Genomic DNA, 11,413 nt, shown 5'->3' on the forward strand with positions numbered 1-11,413 from the left:
ATGCTCCGTACTTGTATAGCGCCTTTCTAGTCTTTTCGACCACTCAAAGCGCTTTTACACTACATCTGCATTCACCAGTCACACACATTCATACACTGAGCCTAAGTGCTCAAACGGAAACTAACATTCACACTCATTCATACACTGGCGGAATAGCCGCCAGGGGCAAATCGGGGTTCAGTATCTTGCCCAAGGACACTTCGACACGCAACCAGGGGGAGCCAAGGATCGAACCGCCGACCTTCCGATTAACAGCCAACCCGCTCTACCTCCTGAGCCACAGCCGCCCCTCAATCCGTGTGTTACATTGATTTAAGATCCCTTGGTACCGCGGGGACCAATTTAAGTGCGACACACCACAAAAAACAACAGGTCCGTCAAAAAGATATTATATGGCGAAATCGTACCGATTACGTTCTTCCGCCAATGTGGCAGGTAGCCTTCCAACATTAGCCGCCAAACAGAAAATCTACCCGCATTTGTTGGTGTTAATTTCCAGCCCTGGGAAAGGCTAAAATACAGTACCCACTACCGGATATATAAATACCCGTCTTAAACGAATTGCCATCCTCCACGTCGTGAGTGACTTAAGTGGATGGCAGGGTGTGATGTGAACCGAGACTTTTGTGTCCCGTTACACCCCTAGTGAACATACTCTGTAGAAAAGCTCCTACAATGTTGGAAAAGTGTGAGAGTTCTTCACTTCTGCCTTCAGGTTGATGTCACCAGATGAAGTCTGGGATAAACTTAAAACTGTAGCAAAAGATGTAGAGGCAAAAGCAGAGGCACGTTACTCTGGCCATGAAGGCCACATGTTGTACTCTACGCTACGTCCAGGCTACGTTCAGACTGCAGGCCAAAGTGACTCAAATCCAGTTATTTTGCTCATATGTGACTCAGATCTGATCTTTTTATGACAGTGTGAACAGACCAAGTCACATGGAATCTGATCTTTTCCAGTTCAGATTTGGTCCAGATCTCAGTCTGGACACTCGGATTGGAATTGAAGCGACTTTGACGTCACTCTAGAGCAGCTGTTCTGCTGTAAACGGTGAACAAAAAAGCTCCACAAAAGCCATAATTAAACATGTGGCTCTCTTTCTTCTCTACCTCGCTATCATCTGCTCACAAATTCCCTTTCTTACACCTGGAATCCACCAGATCGCAAGCTCTCTTCTGAGTTACGTGCATGCTACTTGAGTCCGTGCTGACGTGGTAGAGAGAGAGAGAGAGTGAGATGTGGGACAGTTGCGTTGTACAGCGAACAGAAACCGTAATGAAAAGGAAAGAAAGTTGTGAACACTTGTCATAAAAAATGGCCTGCAGTCTGAATGTAGCCTTAGATGGACCTTCATAGGCAGCATGGCACATGTCATAGCTGAGAGCGTCAGCGTTACATCACAGAAGAGGCCAGGTTAAACATCTTATTTGTCATGCTGCTCTTTCAGGTGTTAAAGAAATGTTTATACAGGGGGAGAGTACAAAGGCCTAGTGTAAAGCCTGCACCCGGTGGAAAAAAGAACATTTACATTACTGTGTCCTGCCCTATATAAGTGAGTAAATGTAGAACCCCTTAGAGTGCTGCACAACCTGCGTGACTTAGAACTGAATTTTGTCAACATTGTCAAGTCCCTCAAAGTCCCTTACTCTACTCCAGTCCACAGGGGCCCAGGTTCAGGTGGCAGGGGACATGCTGCCCAACTCCACAGAGCGTGCAGTGACAATCTCTGGGACCCCAGAAGCCATCATCCAGTGTGTCAAACAAATCTGTGTGGTCATGCTGGAGGTACAGTATGCCGCCATTTAGCAAAACTTGCAAAGCTTTAAAGTGTTCATTTTTGTAAGAATTAAGTTAAATATAATTATTTTATAACTGAATAGTTTGAGGCTTTGAGAGTTGGGTTTCTAGCTAGACACTCATGTACCATGTCTCCATAAATAGTTACATTCCCTTCTTGTGGTGGTTAAACAGGAACTGCAAGGAACTGATTTTTGAATGGGACTCAAAGTTTAAATGGACTTCACATAAAGAAAAAAATGCCACCATGAGTTAGGCCATGTCTGGATCAGAAACACCTGGTTTTTGTTGTCCATAAATGTCTACTTGACAAAACCTCTTTCCATAACAGAGGACAATTTGTGTTTAGATATGTGCTTTTCATTTTGTTGCAGACTTGGGTAGGTATTAGAAGCTAGCTGATGGATTATTTGCGATATAACCTATTTAAATAATCAGGAAAATAATATTACAGTTTAGAGGAAACATTTGGTAATTACCACTTGACCGTTTTTGCACATAACTATCCACTGAACTTTCACGAAAACACAAGCTTGTTTCTGTTCCAGTATGAACACCATTGCTTTTTCTTGATATTGTATCCAAAGCACATACTTAAGTGGATACTCCTCCCTCTCCAGTCCAGCAGCTACAGAGGAAATCTGATTATTCTCATGGAAATTACATCCTTGCTGCCTTAGAAAAAAAGCTGGCACATTTGCAAGAAAAAAATGGGTTTGTGGCGAAGCATTTCGTCTGTGATCATCAGGTTTCCCCCAAACCGGGTCTTTGTATTTTTCTTATCTCCATGAATAGAGGCCAGTAATACCTCTGAGCTCTATGACTCTTGTATTTTCATGAATAATACATATTTCAGATGTTTTGAAAAGCTGTCAGCAAATTAAAACATTTCTCACAGTGAGAACACCAAGTTAAGACATAATATTGCCTCAGAGTGATTTTGCTGTTACTCTGATGTAGCTTGATGTGAAATAGCATCCTGAGAAATGTGATTGGCTAGAGTATGAATACATGTGAGTTACCAAGTGAATGAATGAATTCTTTTTACTATTTTTGCCCATAAGGATGATTAAATAATCATGATTTGTACAATCAATGCCCTGCTCCATCTACATGAAATTAAACAGAGCAGTTCACCAGATAGCAGAAACACCAGAGTACTACAGTATTTTAAAGGAACAGTTCAACATTTTGGGAAATAAGCATGTTTGTTTAAATGTTGGTTTGCATTTTTCAAATGAAGTAAGAACATGCTGACTCTGCCTCTCCTCTTTCTTCCCTTTCTCCTAGTCTCCACCAAAAGGTGCGACCATCCCTTATCGCCCGAAGCCCGCCTCCACCCCAGTCATTTTTTCTGGTGGCCAGGTAAGAGCTGAGCTAGCTCTAGCTTGTTAGTTTGTGCCTACAGCCAACCCAGATTCTTTTACTGCAGCATCAGCCACTGCCTGTTTCTGCAAGCCTTTTTACTTTCACATGCCACCGCAAACTTTTCCAAATGAGACTGGCCTCGTTAGAAAAAGTCAGTCAGAGCCAGTCTGCTCTATTTTCTCCATCAGCAGTTGCCTAAAATACTGAGAACTCGTCTTTTTTCCGTATATTTCAACATGCGATCCGTTATCGCCGCAGCAAATGAGCCGCACGTGGGCTTGTTAATGACGTAGCCTGAAACAACTGAAATCAACATCTGCGTCCATCATGATGTTTCATTGTAGACGATGGAAATTTTGTACACATCGCCCAACCCTAGCATGATCCAGCTAATGTACATCATGTATTTGCAGGTGTTGAATGCTTTTGAAAATGTAGCAACGAAAAGAGATCATTGTCCACTGTGATGCATGTATACAAAATTTGTTTTACTATAAATGGACACAAATCTAGTCTATAGATCAGTCAGCTGAGACTTTTCAGTAGTTGTGAGTGTTTTTTGTTTGTTTGTAGAATTGAATTTAAAAAAATAAACAGGAAAACCACAGATGAGGAATCATGAAGCAGCTCTTGCTGGAGATGTTCTTCAGGTGGCAATGCAACTTTGTGTACATTATGAATCATATACCTGTTATCACATAATAGAGTATCCACAATGTCCCAAGTGTCTGCTGTGAAAATACATATTCTGTTTTGTGTCTAGTGCATTATATGATATAGGACATTATCTCGTTTGACACTCACAGAAGCAGTTCATTTTGCCTTGGTTTATCATCTAAAACAAACACTGATTTCTGATATGCAAGGTCTCATCTTGCATTTCACATGCATCTACATATTACATGCTGTTGATGTTACTGCTCTGAATATAGTACTGATGAGAATGATTAAGACAATCATCACTTTAATATCACTTACTGTTATTGAAAATCATAATTAATTTGCAATCATCACGGTATTATGTTTTGTTTTGAGCATATAAAGAGCGTTTGTATAGAGCTTACACTAATTTGTTATTTTGTGTTTTTCCCCCTCTTATTGGAAATGAGATGCTAAAATCTCTTATGTTTTGTTTCTTTTTATCTTTCCAGGCCTACACAATTCAGGGACAGTACGCCATTCCACACCCAGATGTGAGTTCTTAGCATATTTCTAAATTAATCAAGAATCATACCAGTATCTTAATTATTTATATGTAATTCAAAAAAGTAGTAGACATTTCATTGCATAAATACACCAGCTCTTTGCAGAGAAGAGGGAAGTCATAAATCACATCTTCCAAAATGTCCTTGTCCTTGTGGTATAAGGGCAGAAAACAGGAAGTAACTCTTACCAGATCTGGTTGATAGCAAAACACTGACTGCTGGTGATAATGATAAGGGCAAAGTCTGTTATGGCAGTTTTGATGTAGGCACCCCTTTAGTTCTACTGCACGTAGTGCAAAGCGCAAATAGTCTACATTAATGATCTGCCTTCATCTGTCCTTGTCATAAGAGCATCTCAAGAGCTACCTTGTGTCAGATCCACTAATTCAAAGTTGGGCAGTGATTGATGCCGCTGGATGAGGTAGTTGACGGTACAATCACTCAAGTACAGGCTTGACACCCTCTTCCAACCTCATTAAAACTCCTCTTAAAAGGAGAAGAAGGCTTGAAAGCGTCCGTCTCCCCCTATTCTTGATGGAAATGATCCGCAGCGGGGGATGGACATCCTGTGAGCATGTCGGTGGGAGAGCAGCTGCTCTGATAGGCATGTAAAGCTAAAGGTTCTCCAGTTCTGAGTGACAACTAGGACACATGGTAATTGAGGGGGCAATTGGGAATGATATTATTTAAAAATGGTTAATGTGCTCATGAGTGAAGTTGTTTGTCTCTGTTTAATTTACCAAATAAAAATTATGACTGATGCTTGTGAAAATTACAAGAAAATAGGTGGGAAAGACTCAAATTACCTAGCAATTTACAACTCCATGACAGACAGTCACCCTCTCTCTGTATTTCTTTTCCTCTTACTTTTTTTGTCCTCCACCACCCCGTGTCATGACCTCCTTTTCCTCACTGTTTCTTCACTCTAGTTTTGGTTGTCTTCATTTCTTGGTGTGACCTGTGTAACAGTAACCTCTTAGTTCTACTTTCCCTCCTAACCCTTCAGCAGTTGACCAAGCTCCACCAGTTGGCTATGCAGCAAACCCCCTTTACCCCTCTCGGACAGACCACCCCTGCTTTCCCTGGTACGTACCCACAAGGCCCTATAGATAACTCCTTCTCTTTGCATCCAGAGAAACCTTTTTCTCTTTCCCATCCTTCCTCCTTATCTCTCTTTTGGCACAGCATGACTTGGCCCCTGTGGTTTCTCTCCTTTGATTTTTTTCATGTATATAGTTTTATCTTGGCTCTGTCTTATATTATACCAGCGAAAGGCAAAAAAATAAAAAATAAATAAAAATACACTGGGCTTCAATTTAGGGCTGAACGATTTTAGAAAATAATCTAATTGCGATTTTTTTTTTACCAATATTGCGATTGCGATTTAATATGCAATAATTTTTTAAGCTCTTTACCTTCTGAATTATTCAAAATGGACAAACAGTAAATCAGTGTATAGTATAACCAACACAATATTAGATATATAGAACTACACTGTTCTTTCTTGTGGGTCAGGCCTGTGCTACGATGAATTAGGTAGAATTATTATTATGAGCAATGGTGGAGAAGATCATCATTGTCAAATTATAATAATATGAGAAAGATAATTTGAGTCAAGACATGGCATGAAATAATATGATATAATATCATCAGGTTGGCCTACCTACAGACCACAAGAAAAACTACTGTAACTCACCATAGTGTGTTATACAGTAAACCTCAATACAAAACCCACAGTTCAACCACCACTTAATGAGTCCTTATCTCAGTTCTGATCTCCTAGGAGTTCATCTTTCTATATCCCAGTAAGCAAACAAAAAATACTCAGGGTGAGGTTCAATTCAAAAGTTGGCCAGCGAAAATAAACCCAAGTGTCGCCTCTCGTGTTTAATAGTAATTCTCCGAGAAACACCGGAGTCCTCCTCCCCCCCAGCCTGCGATGCTGGTGAGCATCACCACCGGGCCTCTTTTGAACTTGTGCATTTGGTTTGAAACACCGTTCCACAGATATTTCCTGAGCTGACTGGTGGCTGTGTGTGTGACTCAGGCGCCGATCGCCACAATACACTTACCTTACTACACGTGTCTTTCTGTTGTGCATTTTTTTCTGTCTGTCAAAGCAGCGGACAGCCCGACGATTTCACCCACCACCACCACCACCAAGTTACCCCCCGGGGGCGGGTGCTACTTTCATTCCTTGTGTGACACTAATGTAGTGTCAGCTTCTGTCAAGCTTAATGCCATTGTACAACAAGAAGGCAAGGTACAGCCTAACGTGCAGACGAAGCATCAACTTCTTCTGCGGACTGCTTTCCTCTTGGGTGTCATGTGACCAGAATGTAATCGCAGCCTTTGCGATTAGAAAATCTCGTTTTATTACATCGCGATAATATTGCAAATGCAATTAATTGTTCAGCCCTACTTCAATTTAAACGTTTGTTTTCAAAATTGCATTATCACTTGGCAACGGGATACATCCTTCCTCTACCACATTTTTAGGTTATTTTACTTTCCATTAAAGATGAAAACCTCTATTGAAATAGGCTAACCACACTGTACTATAATAACCAACTGAATCTCTCCCGTTTCTGAACTGAACGGTTTCACATGGACCTTGGTACATATATTTTTCTTCCTGTTTTATGACCTGTTATGTGACCAACTGACACAGAAATTGATTATTGTTTTCACCACTGCCATTTAAAAGAATGTGGAAATTAGCATTATACACGGAATTATTTATTGAATCAATGACAATGGTTCTTCAGATAATGTGCTCTCATTTAAATGCGTTTTAGCTGAGTTTTCTTACTTCCTATCACATCATACACAACATACGTTAATAAATACAGGACAAGCTTTCATTGAGAAATAAGCTTACAAACAGTTTATACACAGCAACAGTTTGAAATTTTGGGGAATATGCATAGTCACGAGAGTTTATTGAGTATATCGATACCACTCTAATGCTACAGCCAACAGCTAGTTAGCTTAGCAGAAAAGACAAAACGAATCAACGGCGAATCAACTATCCTGGCAAGTCTGGCTGGCTGTAAAATCTGCCTACCAGCACCTTTAAAGCCCAGAAGTAGCTGGGAAGATTAATTCCACCCTGAAATCATAATTGTGCTAAGCTCAATTAAATGTATGCTGGCTGTAGCTTTATTTTAAACATAAAGACATCTCATCTAATTCTTAGCAAAAAAGCGCCAAGGTATTCTTTTAGAAGGTTTCATCTCTCTTTGTTAGAAAGTGAAATCTCCTTTCTTATCCGATTGCTCACCAATTCAGGTTTGGATGCCAGTCCACCTGCCAGCACCCATGAACTCACCATTCCTAATGATGTGAGTAAATCTTTTTGCTTTTTTTTTACAGGTCTTTTCCCCAGCAACATTGCAGTTACATGACATTGCGGTTACATGGTAACCTTTCAGCTACCTAGGCGCTCCAAGTAATGCTTTCTTGAGACAGCTGACTGAGGGACATATGTTTCTGTATGCCTACCTTTCAGATTATCTTATGTGTTTCATTTGCAATTTGCATATCATATGTCAATTGTGCTAAAAGATTATAATTTATGTTATGTTGTATTCAGACTTTAGCCATAGAGGGTGGTGGCAGCTTTAATTGTTAATGAACTTATAAGGAAAACATCTGGAAATAGAAGAGTACGTTGAGATAATCCTGGCTAACGTATCAATGTCATAACAAATGATTTACAACATCATCAACTATGATACTGCCTTACTTTTGGCACTGTAGATTACCCCCAGTCAGCTGATCTATTGGCCAAGCTATCATTAAACCAAAGTTAATTTCCTGAATGATGGCATTCAAATGAAACCCAGACCATTTCATAACTCATTAAACATCCCTTTTAACACCAAATATATTAGATATAAGGTATAAATGTATTAAGACAACTCAGAAGTTTTCTTTCTTCAGGTTAAAAGACTTCTGCTTTTCTTCCAGCTAATAGGCTGCATTATTGGGCGCCAAGGAACCAAAATAAATGAGATTCGACAGATGTCTGGGGCGCAGATCAAAATTGCAAACGCCATGGAGGGCTCATCAGAGCGCCAGATCACCATCACAGGGACCCCTGCTAACATCAGCCTGGCCCAGTATCTCATCAATGCCAGGTAACCTTTTAACTCTTAACAGCTAGGGTCCATCACAATCTAAAGAATAAAAGCAGCATGTGAATTACCATCCTGATAGTGGAGATCTAAGAAAACAGTTTGAAAAGACAGAAAAACATATCTTGCTAGTTTAGTTTGGATGTTCATGACACTGATATTGAAATGACTTGCCAGAAAATGTACAATTTTGACAAGAGACAGATAAGGCCATGAATAATGGTTTTTTTCTTGGTTGTTCCTTTCAACTTTTGTTCCTTATTTCAACCCCCAGTGCATTATTAAAATGCATTGGGTTTCAGCCAGTACACTCTTTGCAAGTAAGTGGCTCACTGGACCTATGCCAACTTCTGAGACAAGTAGGCTGTGGTTTGGAACGCAACCTGCAGATTAGTAAATTGGATGATCAATAAATGAATCTTCAAATGTTTAATGCCTTCCTCAGTTTGGAAAGTTCATGGCCCAAATCTTCATGTTTAATGTGTAAACCAACACAAAATGGCATACAGCCATATATTAATAAATATAATATATCAGTAAAATACAGAGGAACATATTTTTCATTGAAATGTTTTGCCATGCTCCACTACCCCTGCCTCTTTTCCCCCCTCTATCCACTGAAACCTGTAATTCATTATCAACAGAAAAAATAAATGTATTATCCACAACTCTGAACCTCACTGATGTCCACAGGCTACCAACACCTCAAAGTCAAATGTTATCAGCATTAAAGCAAGAGAACCCACAAACAGGACTTTATGTCTGTGACTTCTTAAGGGGATTTCGGACAGCAGTCCGCCGAGAAACTAATGGCTATTGCTTTCCCACAATTCCAATGGCAGGTTCAGGGACGTGGCTGCCATGTGGAATGACCCCTCATCCATGACTACATCCTGAAGTCACCACAAATCTGGTTCTGTTTGCAGAAGTTAACATCAAAACCACCGCTTCACAATTAACCTCGATGTGTTATCCCATGGAACTTCCCCTAGACTCCCTTGGTTTTGCGTAACACTTTAGCATTAGCCTGTGGGAGACCTATAGTCAGATAAACTACACTGGGATTTGTTTTAAATGGATGTAGTGTATCGTTAAAGGATCAGTTTGACAGTCTGGGAACAACGGTCATTCCTTTGTTTTCTTAGATTTAGGTAAGAAGATGATTACCACTCTAATCTCTGTCAGTTAAATTTGAAGCTACATCCCGGACACTGTTAGCTTAGCTCAACAATGGCTAGACACAGGGGCAAACAGCTAACCTGGCTCTGTCCAAAGGTAACAAAATCCAACAGCTCTGAAGCCTGGATTCCACCGTGCATGCAGGAGCTGCTCATGGCCGTTGACAATGCTTGTGATTCCACCAGATGAATACACTTGTCAAATTTCAACACCCCGTGCAAACTCCCGATCGTATATCAATAATAAACACAGTTAAAACAGACAAGAAAAGAAAACATTTAACTATGTAGCCTACTGTAGCCTACCCAGAAAAATCTAGGAAAAATTACCAGATCAACACAATCTGAGCAAGTCAACAAAGCCAGGCAGTCAAAAAGCTCAGCTTCTGAAACACTCTCTGAGGGGTATGAAGTCGTGCAGAGGACAGAACAAAACCATGTTACAGACGTAATGTTATAGAGCCATGGCCAGTGGAATAAAGGCATACAGCTCCCTAATTAACATGCTGACTGCCATACAACCTCACATTGCTGACAAGCCACAGGATGACATTGCAAGACATAGTTTGGCCCATAAAACTTTAACTTTTCATTTTTTACACAAATAAGCTCTAATATTTTAATTAGGGAGTTTTAAAAGGTGCCAGTAAGTAGATTTTACTACTTTCAGACAGAGCCAGGCAAGCTGTTTCCCCCTGTTTTCAGTTTTTATGCTATGCTAAGATAAGCTTGGTTATGATCTTTTCATCTTTTTCTCCAAGAAAGCGAATAAGCGTGTTTCCCAAAATGTCAAAGTATTCCTTTAAGTATTTATTTAGCATGCCTCATTCCAAGAATAATAGTATTTTTCTTATTGTCATTACTATCTTAGATACATTTGCTTATTAAGTCCTATTGTGTCATTGTCTGGAAAGAGTAAAATTAATAAAAAATGTAAAATGAACAAAAAAGCAAAGAAAAAAAGAACACATTACTGCCACTCGAGCAATGCTGTTAGAAAGAAGAGTGATGTGATGCTTCTGTCAGGGAATACAGCAACTTCTACATTGGAAATATCATGACACCACCATTTTTTTTCTGTCCACTGCATGACTTCATTAGAGCACTAGTAACGCGTGGTTATGTTACCATATTTTTGAAGATATTTTATGTGAAAGGAAACAATGAAAATATGGTATCAAATCTGTGTAAAAGAAAAAAAAAACAGGTGCCAGCAAAAATTGGAGCACAAAGCCGGGCATTGCAGCATACCTTTACTTTTGAGCGAAAGTCCTTCTTTCACAGCTGTTTTTATTTTCTCTGTCTACCCCCCCCCCCCCCCCCCCCCCCCTTCCACTCCTCCTCCTCCCCCGCCTTCCCTGAACTGTTCTAGGCTGACGTCTGAAGTCACTGGAATGGGCACACTCTAATTTCTACCCGTCTTCCCTCAGTGCATCACATGACCCTTGAGCAAATGGCATTACACCTAGTTTTATTTATTTCTCTGTATTTGACTGTCCTGATATTTAAGTGACTTTAACATTTATAATTTCTTGTATTTACTATAAACATGTTTATGCACTGTTACTTGGATTCCTCACACCTATCCAAAACCCTGTTGTTTCTGAAAGGTCGCTTTAGTTTTTTGACACTCTAGTACCTTTCATGGCATCTCACTCACTGCGCCGCTTTGTTTTGCCTCGTGCTTTAACACGTCACTACTACTACTATTTTTTGCACTGCAGG

The 11,413-nt window shown here is 40.1% G+C and overlaps 1 protein-coding gene across 5 annotated transcripts in view; it reads left to right on the top strand.

Moving 5' to 3' along the window:
* LOC123973656 (poly(rC)-binding protein 3) overlaps nt 1-11,097 on the top strand; it is a 16,947-nt gene extending 5,850 nt beyond the window's left edge. The window contains exons 6-12 of one of the 5 annotated variants that reach the window (XM_046053845.1): nt 1,658-1,786; nt 3,089-3,163; nt 4,318-4,359; nt 5,378-5,460; nt 7,598-7,715; nt 8,344-8,513; nt 11,061-11,097. In XM_046053845.1, coding sequence (XP_045909801.1) covers nt 1,658-1,786; nt 3,089-3,163; nt 4,318-4,359; nt 5,378-5,460; nt 7,598-7,715; nt 8,344-8,513; nt 11,061-11,097 — 654 coding nt within the window. The remainder of the gene's footprint in view (nt 1-1,657; nt 1,787-3,088; nt 3,164-4,317; nt 4,360-5,377; nt 5,461-7,597; nt 7,716-8,343; nt 8,514-11,060) is intronic. The other 4 variants (XM_046053847.1, XM_046053846.1, XM_046053848.1 and 1 more) reach the window with 4 other exon arrangements.
* The last annotated feature ends 316 nt before the right edge of the window (nt 11,098-11,413 follow it).

The sequence above is a fragment of the Micropterus dolomieu genome, linkage group LG07, assembly GCF_021292245.1.
Source record: "Micropterus dolomieu isolate WLL.071019.BEF.003 ecotype Adirondacks linkage group LG07, ASM2129224v1, whole genome shotgun sequence".
NCBI lineage: Eukaryota > Metazoa > Chordata > Actinopteri > Centrarchiformes > Centrarchidae > Micropterus > Micropterus dolomieu.